The 23,089-nt window shown below is 41.3% G+C and overlaps 1 protein-coding gene across 2 annotated transcripts in view; it reads right to left on the minus strand.

Annotated features, from left to right (window-relative positions):
- TMEM178B (transmembrane protein 178B) overlaps positions 1-23,089 on the minus strand; it is a 235,207-nt gene that overhangs the window by 153,482 nt on the left and 58,636 nt on the right. For both annotated transcript variants that reach the window (XM_062010848.1, XM_062010839.1), the window contains exon 2: positions 19,639-19,752. In XM_062010848.1, coding sequence (XP_061866832.1) covers positions 19,639-19,752 — 114 coding nt within the window. The remainder of the gene's footprint in view (positions 1-19,638; positions 19,753-23,089) is intronic.

Below are 23,089 nucleotides of genomic sequence, written 5' to 3' on the forward strand. Positions count from 1 at the left end.
GCCGTGCAGTCAGAGCCTGAGAGCTGCCAAAGCAGCGCGTGAAGGACCTCAGCAGCCCCAGGCAGGAGCACATGCAGAGTAACTGCTCCCCACGGGATCCTGAGACTGAGAGCATGGGGAGGGAACAAGGGCAGGATGTTGACCTTATGTTGTGCACAACATTGGATCTTGCTCAAAAACTTCCCTTGTAATCAAACTGTTGAAGAGAAAACCTTTCATAGGTGTGCTCTGGAGCTTGGCTGGTATGAAATCAGAAGCAGAAGTCACCTCTCAATTCGGGCATGGCTAAGCCCCTGGCTGCCCAGCCATAGCTGGGCATAGCTCCTGCTGCCTGCTGGAGACATCAAGGGTTCATGCTGGGCAAATGTATTGACACTGTCTTCTGAAAAATACCCCAGTCTACGTGCAGCAAGCCTTATTAGCAAGGTGCTACTCTGACCTTCCGCAGAGGAAATAGACATGGAGAGAGTACATAAGACAAACACCAAAGAGAAGGTGTACAGACATACTTCATCCACTTAAGAGGTTCACAAGAACTGCCCTATTATGTACTTTCTAGTAACAAATTGCTGACTCTGTTTCCAGTAAAAAGATGTCCATATCCAATGGATAAATAACTGATATCCAAATGTCAGAGATGAGAAAGCCAATGAAAGTACAGGAAAACAGCTGATGGGAAACAGTATGAGAATTTAATAACCATATTGACTATTATAGGAAAGATTCAGAATGACTTTTTAAAGGAAAGATTTTAGAATCTGGCTGTTGCAAATTTGGCACAGTACATTCTAAATCTTACTAGGGAGTTATAGAGGAATTTGTTTGTTTCTTTAATTGCTATGGATTAGAAGCCAATAACGGGGGGGAAAAAAATCAAACTCTGAGTACTAGTTTATGCTACTGTTTGGAGAAATGACAACAAATGAGTGTGGTTTCTTTTTAAACATATAGATTTGAAAATTCAACTCATTGTGAGTATATGCTATTTTGTATAATTACAGTCCTCAATCATCTTCGGAAAGACAAGTTGTTTTTTCTATGTTTGGTCTACATGGAGTTCTGAAAATAAGCAGTCATCTTTTTTCTAAAAATTCTGGATCATTCCAGATTTTTCTAAAATGCTCCCATAAAAATGAAACTCAATAATTAAATTTTTATACAATAGTGGTGTGACTTGGTGATGACACTGTCAAACATCTTGCTAGGACACATAAAACATCCATGTGAACTCAACAAGACAGTAAAACCTATGTTGCCAGAATCAACAAGACTTTGCCTGCAGTATAATCACGTTCTGTTTGGAGCTAAACTGGAGTTTTGCATTACAAACCCACTCCAAAATGCAAAACTGTGCTGATGATCATGATAGTCTGAAAGATGATGTTGCAACATTGAAAATGGTGAAAGGGGACAAAATCTTGCTGCACAGCCCAATAGAAAATGTTAAGGTCTATTACACTTGCTATGAGCTAACATCAGGCAAACTACTACCTGGAGTAAGAGCCGCACTTTCCAGTTGCAGCCACTGCCACCAAATGTTGCTCCCAAGCCCTCTGCCAGCCCCACTAAGAGCCACCACCATACTCCAGGTTTTCCCCCATATCTCTCTGTGATATATGCCAGAAAGCAAACGAAGACGGGATGATGTGCTTTTAGTTGAACATTGCTTGCCCAGCTCCTGCTGGGAGTTTAAATGGTTCATACTAAGAATTATCTAGAGCTCTTTGCCCATTCATCCTACTGAGAAGTCAGCTTGCCACTTCTTGCCTATCTGAGATCAAAGGAATCTCAAACTCTTCTCTATCCTTTGGCTGTCACCACAGGCAGAGGCAGGGAAAAGAACCCAAGTATCTGAGACACCATGTTCAAATAACTAAAAATTTTCTTATCAAGAGATACCTGGCACAAGACTCATTGCTACCAAAAAGGAAAAAAAAGCCCACAACCTCCCCCCCCCACACACACACACCCCACCAAAACAGGCAAAGAGAGAAATCATATGGGAAGTCATCCCATGGTTTACATAAAGAAACAACAGGGATATGCATATGGATCTAGACACTTTAGAGTGAGAAAGAATATAAAATTGATGCATTTGAGAAGGAAGGAAAAAAGCAGGAAGGGTGAAGAAACATAATTTTAAATGTTTGTTAGAAGGTGGGAGGGAAGGGAAAGGAAATTCTACCTAATGAATGAGCCACTCCATCTTGTACTGTGAGATCATTATTTCAAATTTCTGAAGGAATCTCAAGTTTTGAAATGTGAGCTACAGATGTCACTGTAATTGTTACTATGCAAGACAGAACCTTAGTATTCAGGGGGTACTTTGACTTCAGCTGCCGTTTTCCACATATGTCTCAAATCCAGTTCACACCAGGATCACCCAAACAGTTTGCATCCATCAGTTTTTGTGCTGGTTCACTCTGGAAACAAAATATTGGATTTTCAAGATTTGACTGTGACTTTCAGGGTCATTTGGGGTGCCAAGAAGCCCAGGAACTTTCAGAAACCAATGCAGTATGGTAATTCATCCCAGAATTAGAGTTCTTCTGCTTTTGGAACACCAACATCCACTGTATGTGTGAAGGAAACTTTTCACACATAGCAAAAAATATCCTACACTATGGTGTAACTTTGCACACAGCCATTTCTCCATGAGTTGGTTCCTAGCCAAAGTTCTCTCCTCCAGTGAGAAAGCAGCATCCTCACTGGAAATTGCAGGTCTAACTAACACAGAAATAACAAATATAGCAAATTTTGCCAAAGGAACACCTTTGCGGCGCAAATGCCTAAACTAGGAGGTCTTGTTGCATGTAATCATAGCCAGATGCTGACAATCTTACTCAGGCTGCTGAGGAATGCTGAGCCCTTTCCTAATGACCATCAGGCCCTTTCAAGCATACTTCACATCAGACATCTCAAAATTAGGTACCCCAATTCACTTCCCTCTGAAAAAGCACATTCTTTTATAAGCAAGTATCTCATTGATGTCAAAGCCATGCTCCAGATACAGGACTGTTTTCTAACAAAGTGACTAGGGCAGCTTGCTTTGTCTGCTTTCTGATGGCTGCCTAAAGGTCATACTTTTCTTTACAGTCACTAATTTTGCATGTGCAACAGAGAGTGTAAAATATGTTTACAACCTGGAATTCTAGAATATGCACCTGCTCTTGGCACCAAAGAATTCAAGGACACAGAAGAAAGACCATCCTGCCTTTCCCATTTCAAGACCCCCGTGCTCACCAAGATGTTATGACATAGAAATGGATAGAAAGCAATGCCAGTACCATATACAAAGGGATTTACAAAAACATTAATAAACAGCTATCACTTTTTTTGCCTCAGGACTTTTCTGGATAAATTATTACTCTTTAAAGCACTGCACCTTGAGTAAGTTGCCTGACTCCCATTAACATTAGTAGCAGTGGCATAGCATAAGCTTTATGTGCCAGTTCTGAGGATTAATCACAGAGCCATATCTGTAGGGCACTCACTTTGAACTCAGCAAATCTGCAACAGAACAACTCTTCTTTGTCAGACTCATCTTTGAAGAAAAATCACAAGAAAGTGGGTGGGCTGTGGGCTAAGCCTCCTCTTAACCCACCAGCACTTCTCCCATAACTCTAAAAGAACAGCAAAGCAACAAGTGAATACATTACATAGCTTTCTCTCACTGCATCTCCAGTAATATTAGCCAAGGTAGAGGAACAAGAAGGGATAATTTTCTTTGGAGTAGGAACAAGAAAGGATAAAAGAAATTACACAAAAATAATGCAATAAATGTGCTATCGAGATGAGATTGGGCGTTTTATACAGGATGAAAGATGGAACACTTGAGAATAATTTCCATGTATGGATTTGGAAATCTAAAAATAGCACCTCATTTAATAAAAAAAAAAAAAGAAACAAACCAAAAAGAAGACAACAACTGACCCTAGAATAGATGGTGATGAATACATTCAACATCAAATTTTCTCTATTCACTCTTCCGTTCTGTGCTTCCTGGCACCTTTCCCCCAGCCTACCCCTTGTCATTTCCCTATAGAGAGAGGAGAGGCGATCGTTTATGAGCAGCCTCAGAGCAGCTTTTGCAGACCAGGACAGTCACGCCAGCTCACATTTGCAGGAGGGGAGTTCTGTCAGCTCAAGGCTTGTTATTGCTTACTTGAGGTGTTGGGATTTTTGTCTCAATGCTACAGTGAAACATTTTAACCTTCTGTGGTTTCCACGTGAAGGTGCTCCAGAAGATTTTAGACTTTCCTTTCCGCAGATCTTCTGCTCCCCTCCACTCAGCAGCAGCACATTTCCCTAGCACTGACTTTCTGTTTGGTGAACCCCCCTGAAGGACCCACAGAGGGGCTCCACCAGGGAAAAGGGGAGTGCAGAGATGTAGGCAGCTCTTGAGCCTCAGCCTTCCCAGTCTAGGGGCTGGAGAGAGGCGCATGGTCTCTCTGCACCACTCCAGCTGCACCTGCAGCCCACTCCTTGGGCAACGTGCACACCTTCTGCTCACAGAAAATCAAAATCACTGGCTACACTATCTCTATTTCTCTCACTTCACAACCGAGCAAGAGCTGACTGATCTCTCCAGTGGACTCCTGTTCTCCAAGGAAATCTACTGGTGCAAAAAGTTCTCAGGGTCATGTCTCTCAGGTCCAGTTACAACACACTTACATCAGAGGCCAAAGAGCTTCCATGATGATAAGAAGCATACAAATGCTCTCTGCCTCCAAACTAGGGACTAGTGAAGCCAAGGACAGAAAGACTGGGGTGATGAGTTAGACTGATACCCTATAAATGAACACTAGTCTATGAGATCTGACCTCCTCCAGGACAGTATGACACTGAAGCAAGATGTGCTCTGACATGAATGGCAGCCCTGGTAGCAGAGCTGCATGGCTGCAGCTGCAGTAGCGGTACGTTTCAGGAAAAGCAGGACAATACTGCAGGGGAAGGCTTGACACACAGCAGCAAAGATGTCTGAAGACAAGAGAGTGCACCACACCAACAAAGGATCTGCTCTTGCTAGAATAACAGTTTGTACATGGTGATTAAGGACACTGGCGTGGCTCTAAATGGGAAAAGTGCCCAGTACTTGCCTGCAGTATGCTTGGTTTTAGCCACTGCTGTCAAGTCTCTTGCTTTCACAAGCAGTACATTAGTTCAGTCTTCCCACACACACACCCCTCCCCAAATAAAGAGAAAACTCATCTTATTGCATGAGCCAATGTTCTGTTCCTACTGTCTGTTCATTCACACCAGAGGCCTACCAGAACGGTCACATCCAACTGTGTCTCATTTACTTTTATTGATGGTGCCAGCAATGTAGCAAGAGAAACAAAACAACACATTTAATTCAGGCCAACTGAAAAATCAGTTTTCCACTTCTCCATAAAATAGTCAGGCATCAGCTATTGATATTTCTAGCAGTAATATTCCTGTGCCTACTGTCCTGTGCCACCTGTGGTATATCCATTCCAAGTCATTCACATACAGGTGGGTATAAGATGGGTATACACAGCAGTGCCTACAACTTGGTGCTCTAGTCAGTGAACCTACCAGGACAACTATTTTCTGTGTACTAAAAGACCTCTGAAAACCACTTGGCCAAGACCTAACTTTTGGTATCCAAATGCAACAAACACTAAGGAAGCTTTTCAATCCACAGTACTCAGTCAAGAAACTGAGTCCAGTGAGTGTTACACTTTGTCTCATCGTGCTCCCTTCGAGCTGTACCTGTAAGGTTTGTTGGGATTCAGTGTGGTGGTGTAGCTATATCACATGGTTGACTAAATGATCTCATGACATACAGATGAACTAATCATCCCACTCCTGGACTTTTATGTCAGTCAGTGCACCAGATATGCTGTATTACTGGACAGTTGAGTGTGATCTGGTACCAACCTACATTATAGATGTTGACTAACACCAAAATACAGTCCCATCTTCATGTCACCTGCAGCTTTGCCCTGGGTACTGCTGTCTATGTCATACATATGCCCAAAGTTGTATGGCATTGCAAACAGTGTCATAGACCACTGGTAAATAACAAAATAAAACCACTATCCCTAGTCAAATAGTTTGGCCAGGATTCTCCATGCACATGACTGAAGGCACATCTACCTGTTGTGTGATCCTCATTGTGCTAACATCATCCCTTTGATGAGGTCAGTACAAAAAACATGCAGGCAAGAGCTCTCCTGTGTGTCCCTTGATGCTTTGGTTTTGGGAGCTGCCTGCTAGCTATTGGCATCAAACATACTTTTAATTGCTGTTTTTGTTTTGTCATTCAGTCGAAATGAAGAGATTGATCTCCATCGATCTGTGGACAGGCTCGCTTTGTTTGCTCAGCCTTTCTGTTGCTTATCAGGGTTGTGCCAAGAGCTTGACAAACACAGACTGAGAAGTAAATTTCAAAAAGTAATGAGTGAGTGACGGCAAACTCATGCCAGTCTCATTCACTATCAGACTTTGCTGCAAAAGGAAAGCGACAGAGGCAACAGCTTCAGGTTATTGTCTCAGCAGTGCCAGCGATGTCAGGAATTTGTTTGATTTTCACATGAATCTAATACATCCACACTGATGTATAATAATCAAGGGAGAATAGTTTTCTCTATATGTAGAAGAGCATCTAGGCATTGCATTTTTATTTTCTCCAGCAGCTTTTCCATTATTCTCTGTTTTCTCTTTTAGCTTCTCCCCAGGTATTTACACACATCACCTTGACTTCATTATTCATATTCTTAAAGGCACCACTAAAAGCTCATTCAATTGCACCCCCAGAAGAAAATAAAACAAACCAAAATGCTGTCCTGGTCATACAGAGTTCCTCTCTTTACTCACCACACTACAAAGCTGAAAGAGTTCTGCTTGTACACCTGGGAGTGTTTCCTGTACTCGTGCCTACAGCACAGGAATAAACGACTTGGAAAGCAGCAATGTTCTTCCAGCTGCCACTCATCCATGCCACTAAAAAGCCATCCACCAGATGTCTTTCCCTTTCCATCAACACTAAAATGAAGGCATCTGTAAAACCAGGTGGCTTTATGCCCCAAACAAGTTTCCCCCAGCCTCACCAAGATGAGATTGCTGTGTGGGTCAGAGCCCTCTGCAGAAAACTTGGGGCCATGTCAGCATCCCACCTATATCCTCTTTGACTGAAACTCCTTCTGTCAACTTTATAGTGAAGATTGCAATTCTTATAGGCTATCACTGCCTGTGTATTAGCCCTCTCTGGTCCTCCAGCTCAGGTAGAACCCTTTCAGCTGATACATCTCTTCTGGGGACTACAGGATCAGATTTAGATCAGAGAGCATCTTAGCCTCTGCAACAGTGTCTACTATGTCTTCGCTAAGCATTGTTTTTGTACAACAACAGATCAGCTTCTGTACTCTGTGAGAAAAGGACAGCAGAAAGCCCATACTGTCCCTCCCAATAGTGATTAAAAAAAGAATATCCTTAAATTGTGCTTGGTGTCATCTGACTGCCATAAAATGGAGATTCACTTACCTCTGGAACTCTCTTACTTGCATAGGGGATGCCTTCCCTTAGAAAGCCAAGGCCAGAACCATTAATCAGAGAATCCTATGAAGTAGCAGCCAGAGAGATACGGCAAATGGTCTACTCCATCTATGCATCACACCAATTTTCAAAGTGCTCCTGCCTGTGCTGTCCTTAGTCCATTTAAAAGGTTGATCTAGGAAAGCTGGCAACTCAGTTCTTCAGAGAACTAATGATTCCTCCTGGAAAACTTCAGGAAAAGCTAATCCTGTTGCCATATCAAGTAGTTTTTGCATTTCTTTACCCTGTTCCTTGTTACAAAAGGCTATTGTATGAATTGTCTGCTGCTTAAAAAAAAATTGTCAACTCCTTCCACATGAAAAATCTGGTTCTCCTTGGAAATGACCTCAGCGTAGACTTTTCCACCTTGTCAACTGAAGTCAGTACAGAGGGGTACTGCTCCAGTGAAGGGTTAAGTGCTAGAGTCAGGACCTATTTACTGAATAAAAATCCTGCTTTCATGCAAAGACCTAAACAAAAATATCAGAAATATGAAACTCATAAGTCGTGATACATCAAGTTATGTGAGGGACGAAAATACTTCTGAAGTGAGCCAAAGACCATTCCAACCTAGGTTTATGTTGAAATGAATCATAAGCAGCTCTAATATACCCTGGCAGTGGATGATTCACAGCTAGCAATCATGGTGCAGGACTGTACCTGCCAATTAAATAGTTCATCACCCGTGCCATTTTGGGATGAGGTGCAGAGCTGTATGTGTTGCCCAATGACAATTCGCCATGTAAGACAAGTTGTCTCCAGGCCATTATCAGGAAGGCCATTCTGAAATTGTTTGCCTACAATTTTCCATTCAGTGTACCTTTTTTTTCTTGCTTTGGGATTTTTTATGGCTCTATAATAGAACTGATAATTATTATTTCTCAAAATGTACTCATTTGAGCATTTTTCAAATAAAGTGGTAGTTAAGATTACTTGCAGGTAAAACTCTTGAGTATCAGTATATTACTTTTGCTGTGCATATCAGTTATAATAATCAGTGAGGCCACTGGTTTAGAGCACAATTACTCCATGACAGAAAACCCACAGCACTTACACACATTCTAATAGAGACAAGTTTTGAAATTATTATTGATTCTAGTTGCTCACCCTCAGATATCTCCAAGGACCTGGTTTTCAGCAGGTGATAAGGAATCCTCACTTTGCATACCTTAATTCATTACCAGGCTTTGAAAGTTCTTTTACCATTATTTCAAAGAGAAAATCACCACTAATGCAGGTAATGATCTCTAGTTTTGGCCAGTAAGCTTTCATTTGAAACTACTTTTTTCTCTTTAGAAAAAAAACATTACCCTTGATATAAGGTTTTCCAATGGTCTTTTCTAGGAGATATGCTACGTAATCTCTGGCACTACAGGAGGCAGCATTGTCTAGCACTTACAGCAGTGGGAGTCCAAAGACTAGTTCTGTTTCTGGCTCTCCCACTCACTCCCTGCGTGACATTTAGCAGGTCAATTAACTTCTCTGTAACTCTTTTTGTGCGTGTGAAATGGGTACACTTTGGTTGTATTCCTCCTTGAGCACCCTGTTTAGGTCAGGGGACACTGAGTGAAAACCATTGCCCAAGTGTTTCATGACACTAAGATGTAAGATGCACTACACCCTCAGCAGCAGCAGCATTAACAGAAAAGTGTAATTGTGGAATATGTTCATTTTCACTAAAATGTCAAAAATTCAAAAATTTCAAAGAACACTTCTTCTGAAATCTACTTAGTATTTTCCAACCAGACGCTGATTACACATTATTTTTATCTCAGAATATCTATTCTTGTTTCAGCAGAATTTTTATTCTGTATAAGCAGAACTAAACTCTTAGACCCCAGCCTATTGCTCCTTTCTGATTAGGATCTTTATGTATATGAATTCATGCCACTACTGGAAAAAAAGATTAAGCCTTGCCTTGGCAGTTTAACACTTTTCTTCCCATGGCAACGTAATTGGGCATGAGACCGAGTTACAAGGAATAGCATTACATCATGCTCAACTATGTGGTTATAACTTACTGCAGAATGGATTCGACAAGGAAGGCTGATTTAGTATGTGCTTATGATAATGACTGAAAAGCAGCTAGTACCAATTGCTAAAGATTGTATCAGATAAAACCAGTAATTCAGCCATCTCCGTGTCCCCTCCCATAAAATTTTAATAAAGCCAATCTTATGGGAGGAAAGAAAAGACAGAGACCGTGCTGAATTATTTACAGCCTCAGTTGTGTACGGCAAAGAAGCCCCTCTTAGGTCAGTAAGTGATATTCTTCCATTGATTTCCGTCTCTAGGAATACCTAGGTGAAAATCAAGTTTGGGAGAAAAAACCCAAAAGAAACAGGGATGCAAAGGGGAAGCTCAAGAAAACAAAGCTGAAGGAGGCAGAGCTAGGAGAGAGTTTATATTTATGAAAGATATATTGATCAATTGCACGTACTAGCAGCAGATAGACTCAAATTAGCTGTCATAATTCCAGTGATGCAGAGGAACATGCAGGCTCAAGCTCCATTAAATATAACCTACATCTATAGCAGCCAGATGAGATTTGCGAGACTGAACTCTGAAGTCCCACAGGAGATACCTGCAGTTGATTTATATTCCTGATTTCCTATTCCCTCACCAACTGTGCAATCAGTTCCTGGAGGTGGGCAGGGAATAATTGAACAGCTAAACTGTGATTCACCCAGCCAATTAAGCAGTCTTGGGATGGGCCCTAAGACAAATCCTTCAGCTTCATCCAGTCTTCCTAGGCCAGAACTACATTCAGCTCGGACAATGTGGCCAAAATCATCATGGCCCAGTTAACAATGGAAGAATGTGAGAATGTTTTCACACATTAATATTCAGTCATTTTAGACCTTTTCAAAGTAGCAGGATGTTCTGGTTGTACATGAGGATCAGGTTCATTCTATAATTCAGTGTACAAAGAGCATCACTGCAAAACTAATTAAAATGGCAACCACTACCTAGTAACTATCAACATATAAAAATCACCTACATGCTTCAGCCTGCAGCTTCTGTCAGGGTCAAAGCCAGGCCATTTGATTCCAGGTTTTTTGGCATCTATCTCATGCTGGCTGCTGTGATGTTCCCCTGTGGATGGCACATGTCTTTGTGAGCAAATCACAATAATCTCATTCCCAAAATGTTCCACTTCAGTCTTTCTTCTTGCACCGAAGCAAGGAAACACTTCTCACTACTAACTCTCTGTGTGGCATGTGGCATAAAATCACCTTGAAATGTTTAACTGGCTGGCTGTCATCTCAATAACAGTGTGGGGTGGGGCATCAGATAGAGTATAAATAAACTAGGATATAAATCATCATAAATCAGGCATTCAATCGGTATATAAATCAAAAAATTACAGAAGTCAGATGGAAGAGACCCATTAGATCATCCTATTTGTTCTTTCTTGTGTTCTCACCCTACAAATGCACAAGGCATCATTCTTGATTAGCCAAGAGACATCAAAAAACGCCCAACTCTCCCCCTCTGTGTCTCTCAAGAGCGAGAGAAGGGAAACAGAGAGCTCTGTATGCATATTAATAAAGCTATATTTTGACTGGCTGAATGACTGGAAATGATTAGCAATGGTATGTTTTACCTGTCAACATCTCCATGCTGCAACAGGCAAAATGTCTCTAATACTCCTTTGCAAAAAATCACCAGTAAGGCTGAAGAAGGTTTGCTCTCAATTTTCCCCCACTTAGAACAGCTCCATAAACACCATAAGACTCTTTTCAATGATGAAAATAAAAACGTGTCTTCTTTTTCCAATATAACAGTGGGAGACAATATAAAACAACACCTAAGCCAAGGTGAATCCAAGTGCCTGCACTTAAAAATATAACAAAAACCAAAAGCAAACAAAAAATATCAATACATTATGAAGGTTACCAAGTGAAGCATGCCAAAGTTAAGGAAAAAAAAGAAAGAACATGACCCTTTGAAAGGGTCAGTGTGAAAAGTGAGAAGACGTACAACCCCTCTAGCAAAGAGCAGCTGGAGCTCAGATCAATCAGTGGAACTCCTCCTCCCTCTCACACAAGCACATTTCTGTATACTTAGCCCAAAAGATCTTGGTGATAAGTCAATTAGTCTAAGAAATCTCTTTAGAGGTGGCCCCTAGCCACATTTTCCTCATTTACTCTGACCCAATGGGAGCTACGTGACCATTTGAAGACCAATTTGCAGAGTGTGGAGAACTTGGAGGTGCTCCAAAAGTCAATGGGGGCCATGATCTGAACATAAAAAAGCTTACTTAATGCTGAGTACTGTAAAATCCAAATCTTCATCATCTCCATCCAGACACCCAAAAAACCCCCAAAACAGTTCACTTTGATGGCCAGGCCTAAAATGGAAATTATAGTCCACCTCAAAAAGTTATTAGTTATTAACATATTTATATGCCATCCTTCAGTACAATAATTAGAAATGTGAAAAAGCTCATTAAGTGGTTTACTCTGTGTTTTGATCAGGAGTTGCACATTCTGCAATTAAAAAAAGCCATCAACTATACAATAAGCAATGAAAAAGAAACCAAACATTGAAGACATCATTGAATGGAAAGAGAATATCCCAAATGTATGGAACAGGGCAGGGGTTCTGTGGAAAACAGAATGTGTGATTACAGCAATTAAAGACTTGATAATGACTTTGCTCAGAGGAGACAAATTAAGGCCAAATATGCAGTCTGAACTGTGTCATCTCCTAACTTTACATGCTTATGTTTGCAACTTTGAAAAATACTCATCTGATTTTAAGTTCTTAACTTTAAACCAAACAACTGCAAAAGCAGGAATTCTAGTGTGGTGTTACGAAGCGATTCAGAAGAGCAGCAAGCTCTCAGCAGAATAAGACTCATCTGATTCATCTCTGAGCCCCTTGTTAGGTCATCTGGGGGAAGAACCTGCTGGCTGAGGGAGCAGAATAAGACCTCCCCTCTGCCAGTGTATCACAGGTGTTAGCAGTAGATGTGCAGTAAGACTCCTGATTTGTGCGCTTTGAACGTGGCTTTGGAGGGGATCCTTCCCCGCTCATTCCCCAATTCCTCTAACAAATACAATGGAGAGCTTGTCTATTTTTGCACGTTCCCTTCCAAATTGTTCCAGTCCACCACTCCAGCCCTTATCCCAGTCCTGATGTCCAGTAATCCCTTGTTTCATCCCTCCCATCTCACAAGCATAAAATTTCACCCCTTTCCTGGGTCTCATTTCCTCCCTCCCTAAATCTTGGCCACGTTTTCTACTCAGAAACCCTTATCAGCTCAGGACCAGGAGGTCTACTCACCTCCTCTGTTAGTCCCTCCCTAAATCTTGGCCATGTTTTCTACTCAGAAACCCTTATCAGCTCAGGACCAGGAGGTCTACTCACCTCCTCTGTTAGTCCTTCCCAGGTCTTCTGTCTCTCAGAAGCAAAAGTAGTAGGGGGGAAAAAAAAAGTAGCATGCAGTTGGGAAAGATACTCCCTAGCATAAGTATTAAGATCACAGCCATATTAGCAGATCCTAAAATGAAGCCTAATAGAAGGTAATAAAATCTCTTACAGCTTTCAAAATAGGTCTTAGATTTTTATGCCAAAGAAACACCCCATTTTTATATTTTAGCTTGAAATAGCAGGAGACGAAAACCCTACAGCAGAGGGAGAGGGGGAAATGAGAAGGTCTGTCACTACCACCTGGTCATTAGCTATGGGAATGACGAATGTGATGGAGATCCAACAACACTAGACCTCCAGGCATGTGAGCACCTGCTGCCTGACTAACCTCCAGGATGGCTACCCCGTCTGCTTCAATAACCAATGCATTAAGGAATGACATCATATTGTCAGCCAAATGGCACTGACCAGCAGGACGGTGTCATACTTCAGGGTGTACCTCCATCTGGGGGTCAAGGTAGCTAATTAAAAATGAAACAGCATTTCCTTGTAGAGGAAGATAGGAATGAAAGGAGACCCAAGGGAGTAAGGGAAAGAGAGTGGAAGGAAAGAATAAGAAAAGTAGGATGCTCTCTATTTATTTCAAACACTGCTTTCAGTAGTACCCAGGGAAAAAAAAAAACCCAACAATAACAAAAAACAAAAGCAAAAAATCTCTTGGGTTAGCACTTAATACAGATACAACAATGAAATATTTATTGTTGCTTATAAAAGCAGACAGGGTCAAGCCCTTGAGTCTACTGGTGTTACTAATGCACTGTTAAGCTATCAACTAACCTTCTATGCAAATCTCAACATCTTGTGCCAGGCTTGGGAAGCCTGTAGAAATTAGAAGTCTTTTTCAGAGCACTGTCACCACTGCCATCAGTACCATAACCAACCTCCACAAAAGAAAAATTTTCCAGCCCTTATCCCAGAAGTTTCACTGGTTATAAGAAGGTAGTTGAGTGCTTCGTAGGCCTAAATGAGGAAATCTTATCTCTTGCAAAGTTCAGACCATTAAGGCTGATAAAATCCATCCAGCTTTCAGTGTAGATGACAGATGAATTAAAATATTACCACTCTCTACATCCTGTAGAAATCCTTCATTTCCTGCAATACTTGCTCCTGGCTTAGAATGTGCCAGGCTATTACTTATGACTTTACAATTCATTTTTTATGCAAATGGCTTTCAGACCATCACAAACACAGAATTATTGCAGTTTTCAACAGCACAGACAAACATTATCATTCCAATTAACACAAGGCATTATGGTTCCTCTTCTCCTGATAATGCAGCTCCCCACATCCTGTGGCCCTGCAGTAAAGTGGAGGGCAGGTAGGAGACAGGGAAAGGAGATCTCTCAGTGCCCAGACAAGGAGCATTTCCCAAAAAACAGGAAATTCTAAACATTTCTCAGGAAACAGCAGCTGCCTATTTGTGAACCAGTTGTCTCTAAAGCAGTTTGGTGACACAATTTCTAAGCTGTGCAGGAAGAGATCAGTTTCCATAGCAATTCCAGCCACTTTCTGCCCAGATGCAGCACCCTCCACATTTCTGGACACAAAGCACAGCTGCTGTGAAAGACAGGCCTAGGTGGCAAAGGCAAGCTGGAGAAGAGAAAACAGAAATTCCCTCTTCTGTGGCCACGTTTAATCCAAAGTACAAAATCAAGTTTGTGATATATAGGCAGGAAGGAAAAATATCAGAGTTAAAGATCCAGCTATCTACCTTACATGATAGGCTCTATGAGTCAGCAAGATAAAAGCTTTTGGAGAGAAGGAAGAATTTTTCATCTTTCTTCTGATGTGGAGACTTCCATGTGATGTAGCACAAACCACTGGGAGCTCTGCCATACAAAAGCTCTGAATGTCGTGCAGCATTTGTCCTACTTCAGCTACCAAGGCAGGAGAAAGGGAAGAGGCAGTTGTTTGACTTGTTCTTTGAGAAAAAAAAGGAACCTCACTCTTCAAGAACAGATATAAGCAACTTGATTGTTTGCAGCACTTCAAAGCCACAATAGCTTCTTTACCTTCCTTGGAGAGAAGTGAGGCCTGAAAAAACTCCTTTTTACCTTTTTCTAACGAAGACCTCAGTGAGGAAAACTGCAGTGACCCATGGGCATCAGCCCTGTGAGGCTCCAGGCAAGTCTGAGCCCACAGTAGGCTAACCCATGATCCTGAAGTACCTACATAGTTGATCTTGATGAAATCATTCAAGGAATGGATACATAAAGAAGCCCCATGGCAAAAACAAGTATGTTCAAAGGTAAAAATGAGTGAGAAATCACAAAGTATAAACCAAAGAAGCTAAAGGCAAAAATAAAACATCATCGTGTTAGACTGCTTCTAAGAAAGTATGAAGACAATAATTCTCCTCTTATCTGCATCTCCTTCCCTTTTCTGCACTATTTGGCTTCCTCAAAATTAATCCCAGCCTTCCCAGCAAGACAATGAAATGTAGACAGCTCTCTTAAGTGTACTTAGAAATTCCTCTCTGCATTCATCATCTGTGTTGTGACTATACTTTTTCACAAAACAGTTGTTTCTTAAACACTGAAGCAAAAGATCCATTTAGAGCCTGCCTTGTCTATAGCCTACTTGAAGAAAGGAAGGAAAAAAAGAAAGAAAGAAAGAAAGAAAGAAGATAAAACCCACCGAAAGCCAAACAGGAATAACCTTCTACAATCCTCTTATGGTATAAAACACTATCAATGCAACAGGTGTCTGTTTTGCTCCAACAAGTAGGCCAATAACCTGAATACTCTCTGGACTTTGAGTGCCCAAGTCCTCAGTGGATCTGGGGAACAGCACTGTTGGTCCTTGGAAGGTGCCAAACTGAATATTGTACATTCCCTCATTGGCTCAGTGGTACTACCATTTTCCAAGCAAACAAAGCCTTCCACCTTCTTTTCCATAATACACCAGATAATGGTTTCCCGAGTTTTTGGGGACAAGAGGAATTAAAATAGCATCAACATATCCTCCTTTTTATGGTCAACTTTCTTAAAGTACAAGCAAAGATTTAAAGTGCTTTCTCCATCACCTGAAAATGCATCTCACACCTCACAAAACCTGTACCACATTCTGCAACTCAGTCTCCTGCTATGGTCCCTTTTCCCATGTTTGGTGTATCTGTAGTATACTGAATGCGAATCTACAAGGACAGCATTAAATTGAATATGTGAATAACTAGGACACTGTTTGCATTTTCTTTGATTTGTATTCTAATAATGTATATCTCAATTTCTAAAAGCATCCGTGATGCTGCTAGAGTTTTTCAGAAGCCAGAAATATGCATCAAGTTTGTGTGCACACAGAGTCAAAAGGTGACTGAGTAAATGCCTAATAGGGACTGAATCATATTGTTACATTGGCATCTTCCATAAAGAGATAGCTATTTGTGTTTAAAGTTGTTGGAGACAGCTTTCCTTCTCTTCTTCTCCTAGCTCATATAGACACTTATTTTGTCTAATTAGGTGACAATTTATCTCCTGACAGTCAAAAGCTGGCAATACTATAATCATCCTTCCCTCCATCCCTGTTTAACTCAAGACAGTTAAGAGAAAGTGATTGCAGGGAAGTGAAGTCCTGTTTCCCCAGCTTATGCTGCCGTAGGCAATCAATTTGGAGCAAAAGTTCCATCTTGAAAATGTCAACCAGAATGAAAACAAATAAAATAAAAACAATAGAGTAAGCTCCAACTATTCCTCCAGGTCCAGTTGCTCCCCTTGATTCTTCTAGCACAGCTGACAACACAGCAAGAAGAATTTCTGCTTTCCATGCTGACTGGTGCCATGGGATCCTCAGCCTCAAGTTAATTGACCCTCACCCACTCCTGCAATTCAACAGAAACTGCTGGAGCATCAGTCATGCCCAGCAGTCTGAAAAAAGTGGTCTTTAAAAGGGCATGGATGGAGCCTTCTCTCCCTTATTCCCCCACCCAGTAAACAAGCAAAGCAATAGATTTCCTTCCCAGCAGCCACTGTTGGCTGTCCATGCACCAGGGAAGGAAAATAATAATTACTGAAATAAAAACATGGCAAAAGACAGCAGTGGCTTCAGTCTGGAAAAGGAATTTTTCTTTAGCTGGGTGACCAGACATTCTGGTTTCACCTTTACAGTTCCTCTGAAATTCTCCGGGATGCCATTTTGGCCCAATGTTTCATCGGGAAATACTTTTTTTCTACCTCATGCTAAGGATTAAAAAAATTACCCACAGCAAGAGGAGGAATAACAATGGGCCTGAGTCCTGCTCATTTTGCTGTTTGTCAAAACACTCAACAAAAGCAAAATTCTGAATAGGAAATTGTTCAGAGGAAAATAATGATCGGGTTGACTTGGAAACACTATTCTACCTCAGGTTGAGCAGTGGTGAGCTCAAGTAGCTGTGCCCTGGATGAAGCCAGATCAGAGGTACAGAAGCAAGTTGGCTGTTAAGGCAGGGACTAAAATTACAGAGACATTCTGAAGGGACTTAGAGTCTTAGAATCATAGAATGGTACCCCACTTTATGTCTACTCCACTGCAAAGGTATAACACTCCCCTCAAACAAAATACAATTTTAAAAGACTGGTATTGCCTTTGTCTTCTAAAACAGGTGTTTTAGAGAAAAACAACAAGGATTCTGTTCTTCACAGGAACAAGTCATACCAGTTCAGTTTATTTTTAAATGCAGTGACCTTCAGATCGTGCAGTAGCTAATTCCACAAATCAAGCACTCACCATTGTCCCTTAACTGTTTTGGAGGAGAGAGCTTCAGAAAAGTGTTTCTCTCCTTCCCTGTCTTTAGATAGGGAGATTCAAACTTTAGTTCTATCCACATCCGCCTACATTTATCTGACTCATGAACACCCACACACGTGGTGCACTCTCCCCAGGGAGGGAACAAGCAGCCTCACCTTGGAAATGCCTCGGACCAAATCAGATCTCTAGCACAGTATGTCTAGACTGCCACCTTGGAGACTGATGAATGCACTACTGAAGGCTCCCATCAGCTGCCAACACACCAGGCTCAGGAACTTGCTGATCCTACCAAGGGATGCATACACCAAGTATCTCACATGGTTGAGGGAGAGGGAGCGGGGAATACAAACACAACTTCAGAATAACCCTTTACTTGAGCCATTGCTGAGATAAAGATTAACTTATTTAAGACAATAATTCCTACATTAAATAGAGGGATTGCCAGTGGATGGTAGGAGAAAATCCATTGCTCACAGTGGTGGCAAAAACACACATACACAAACAGAAGCATAAACCAGAGACCTTTCCTACTGCCCTATAAATCCTAACAGAAGTCTTGGAAGGGAGTGCTTTCCTTTTTGCCCATGGATGATAAATGTTAACATAAAACTCACACCAGCAGAGATGACAAGTGGTAGCAGAAAACCTGAAGGGAACCGAACTGCCTGATCTTCCAGTTTCAGGGACAAATGAGCACATTACCGTATTGTACACCATCAGCCTCTTACAACCTTTTGAAAGGCATGAGCTTAACAGTCCTTTTCTTCATCATGTCACAATAAAAATATGTACTTATCCACACAGATGCATTTCAAAAAAAAAAAATTAAAAGGACTTTAGCAAGACCCTCTAGAATTTTATTAATGCTTTACCAGATTTGACCACCAATGAGTCTCAAACAAGGCCTGACCTTACCAATGCAGGAAACTGACTATATCATTACACATTCTCCTCCCCAGAGCTTAACGGGGACGTCCCAAAGCAACAATCACATAAGGCAGGAGTGAAACAGATTGAAAGCCCTGGGAAAAACAAAGGTCTTATGCATCTCTCAAACCAACACAGTCTGAACAGTTCACTGCCACCTTTCCAGTTTTTCAGCCAGAATCAGCATCCCCCAGCCTCTGTCGTCTTCAGGGAACTTGAGTCCACTGAGACAGAGGAGCTCAGGACGTTCATCAGTCTTCATCACTATGCAGTAAGAAGAGCAAGTTATGGTGGCATTTCGCCTTGTGAAATCCTACCTCTTCCATTTTATCAGTGACAAACCCTTTCAATCTCCAAGATGAGAAGGAGAAAAAGCTTTAAGACCAGCCAGTACATCCCAAGGCAATTCCATTCCTGTCAGATCTTGTTGCTTCAGCAAATGTTACAAGTTGGTGACCACTGGCTACAATTATTACTAAGGGCTAAGATCCTTCCCTGTGCCTTAAAGGGTGCAGCATTTCTCTTTCTAGATCTTCAAAGGAGAGTGATGCCACACTCAGCCAGGAGCTGCTGGCAACAGGACATATTCTACAATAAAAGGCAGCAATGAATTCTCCTGGAAGCAGAAAACTCAGCAGCAGCATGAACTGCATGAGAATGTGCTCACGTATAAAGCATTCTACTGAATTAAAAAATAGGGCATTGATTTTGTTATTCATTTCTGTATTTAACTCAATATTAATCTCTGCATACAAATGCCTCTTCTCCAGTGGCACTTTCTCATGCCTCAGCAGAATTTCTAGTCGGCAGCAGAAACAGAGATGTGAGTCCTAAGAACCAATCAATCAGTCTGCTACAAAGACACTCCGTGTGTGAGAAGAAGGCTCTGAGCAGGTTGTCAGTCAAAGCCTCTGTTCTCATTTATCAGTGAGTACCTTCCTTAGTCTGCACGTGAGGAGAAGGCAGAAGAAAGTCAGCAACACTTACGCAAGGCGTGCCACTCATCCTGGCGGATTGTCTTGGTGATGTTGTAGGTGAGGTTCTTGGGAATGGTCGCTGAGGAGTAGTGGTACTTGATGTATGTGCACCTCTCAATTGCTCCTGGGAAGGGCAAAATGCAGAAAAGAAAGTGCTGTTAAATGAATGCCACACATCCTCCCAGCTGTAAATCAGATGGGCTTGACAATAAAAAGTAAAGGCCAGAAGCAAAGCAATCCCTACCACCAGTCCACTGCGATAACTAATGCTGTCTTTGGCCCATGACAAACATGAGCTCACTGCAGGGTAAGCTCACATCCAAACTTAACATACACCAAAGGCCTTCACCATTAGGTATATAAGTGGCAAATCAGCCCTTCTTTGATTTATTTTCTCTGAACCATGAGCTAGCAGCAGGCATGCCATCATTTACTGCCTAGAAACTGTAAATTCATGTCTTAGCTTATCATGCAGTAATGTCTCTCAATGCCCATACTCCAGAAGACACACAAAGCAAACATATTTGATCTTTCCTTCAGAAAGACAGAATAAATAGCACAGGAATAATAATATATAGAAAGTGAACAATTTTCCTGACTCTTCCTTTTCCACTCCACAGTCAAGAAGCAAGACAAGTAGAAGAGTACGTGACAAGGTAGTCAGACACTTTTATAGCTGGCTAAGAAATAGAATTTATTGGTGCATCTGAATAACAAGCCTCAGATGGCAACACAAATGGCTGAAACGGTCAATTTTTTTCTCCTGTAGTCAGGATTTCATCTATGTTTCATGGAAAAAAGTACCACGTGCTGTTTCTGTTTGTCTTCTGGTCACATTATTACATTTCCCTTTTACAGCCACTTTCCTTCCTCTGCAATAATCACAGCTCCAGGCCTTGATCTCCTGGCATCTCTCTGCATAGTTAGTGTCCTTAGAGGAAAGGGTCTGGCATAGTCTGATGCTTTCCATGAATTACAGCCTGGCCAAATTTCACATCTGATCAGAAACCTGTGATAGTGCACCCGCTCTTGAATTGATGAAGAACAGTAAGGTTTCATGCATCCTTTTTGGCAGCATCCTCAACTAACACCAGTTTTATTAGACCTTCTCACAAAGCAGTCAGACTCAAAGCTCATGAAAGTAAGTTCTCCATTAATATTACGGTATTTTGGATCAGGGTCTTAATAACCAAACAGGCATCTTTAATGCAGCTGGCCACACTGTCTGCTACTACCCTACCACTGGTCCGAGAAGCAGCTATGCTGGAAATGCTTTTGTGTATTAAAAATACATTAAGATAGGCACTCAATAGAATAAATTAAATGAAGGAATGAATTATATAAATAAGAAGGAGTGCTATACTGAGAGGCAGGTAGAGGACACTTACTGTTAGCTTGAACTAAAAAGGCAGAGCCATTAGCCTTATATCGACAGCTCCAAGGAGTTAAATATGCTTTTATGCCACTAGAAATACAGTTTTCTACCTCAGGTTGTAGAATACTACTTGGCATGAACTTAGATCATACACCATGAATTCACAGCATGAATAAGAAAATCCATGAAACAAAATTATTAGTTACATCACAGTCTACTTGCATCTTCCAAAGTTAGTGCAATACAAACATTTGAGGTCCTCATTGTTTGCTCTTCTTAAGCATTCTTCACATTCTGTCTTTGACAGCAATTAGATTAGACAAAGCCAAATATTATAGGGGGAAAAGGCAAAATATTTACATATGTATCCGCCTGCCCTGACAGCGTGATGGGCTTCTGTGTGAGTCTGCACCATCTGGGCACCAAATGTACGCCCAGAATTAAAGTTTCAAACCAAGAACAGTATTTAAAAAAAGACAGCTAGTGTGCAAAGAGCTTTAAAAAAAAAAAGACCCAAATCACAACCTCGCCTTCCTACAGGTTTTTCTATCCTCTTTTGTTCAGCTGCTTTCACAGATCAGGAGCATTGGCAAGAAAATGGAAAATGCTTATTTGTCAGAAAGTAATCTTTAAGTTATCAGATACCTGCCCAGAGAAGAGATTTATATAGAAGAGCAGACAAGGACACAGAGCCAAGATTCGAAATAAAAGTGTACAGAAGGAAGGAAGGAAAAAACTCATGTTCCATTTGCTATCATTTCTGCTATAATCAGCAGAAAGCATCTTCTCTTACACCAAGGAGGCTAATTTCTACTAAAGTCTAAACATCTTAGTCTTACTGCACATACTGTTAGTAGTGATGCAGTGACCTGTTCATGATCTTCTATCATCAAAGCCTAGAGCAGAAAGACGGGTTATAGTCTCAATTCAGGTTATCACCATATATCTAATTTTGGGCTTAAGCTTACATCCCTGCAGCTTTAATGAGACTTAAGTATATGTTTAAAGATTGTCTAGTGCTAAGGATGCAACTGCAGTGGCAATGATTCAATGATAGCTGAAGTACAGACTTCAAATTCCATGATGATCTCCTCTGCAGCCACACAATGGATTTCAACTTTTCCCATCTCTAAATAACATGCATCAGAACTCCCAACAAGAGTTTGTAGGGACCAGAAGGTAAAGTGGTCTTCTGCATGCATGACGAGATACATTCTCCTTTTTCCCTCTACTTGGCTCTGAAATATCAGGACTGGCCATTGTGTGCACTCAACAGGGCTGCGTAGGGTACATAGAATTCATTTGTACCTGGGAATTTTCCCTACTATTTGTCTTACAGAAGGAAAGAGACCTCCTAGGTCAGACAGACAAGGATGCTGCTACTGGATTTTGATCCTCCTCTGAAGCATTAAGCATAGGGTGACTGATAGAATAGGTAAGCCTAATTAATTTTTTGTTACACAACTCAAAATGGTTCAATCTAATCCAAGTTACTGGGCTCAATAAAGAGATGAATGAGTGAAATATCGTGGTCTATGATGTACCAGAAGTCAGCCCACATGAGCTAATGGGGCCTTTTGGCTTTAGGCTATTAAACTCTCTTGTGAACTCTGACTTTAATACCCTCAGGAGAATGTAGTTCAGAGTGTTTCATCCTTCTGTTAGGAACCAGTACTCCAGTTACTTGAGAGTAGAACAGCAGTAACCTCTGGAGAGAGCATGTAGCCATCTTTATCCGTGTGACCATTGCTGACAGGAGAGGCAGGCAGGATCTTACCAGGAACCTCAAGTTTTCATGGCCCAAACTGACCAGATTTGTGATTGCTTGGCGTTTAAACATGAACTGTTTGTCTAAGCCTACTCTCACAGGTACAGAGGAGTAACACAGCTGAGTTAGTGCAGCTGCGTCAGTATACATCTTGCTAGAGGTGAGAATTAGCTTCTGAAACTTGGAAAAAGGCATTCATTTGCATGAATCTGCCAATAAAAATTAGAAAAAGGATGATTTTACAGCAGTAACAATTTTATACTTCATTATGTTTCCCTACTTATCCCATACAAGACAAGACCCCCAGACATCCAGTTC

This window comes from Colius striatus, chromosome 1 (genome assembly GCF_028858725.1).
Source record: "Colius striatus isolate bColStr4 chromosome 1, bColStr4.1.hap1, whole genome shotgun sequence".
NCBI lineage: Eukaryota > Metazoa > Chordata > Aves > Coliiformes > Coliidae > Colius > Colius striatus.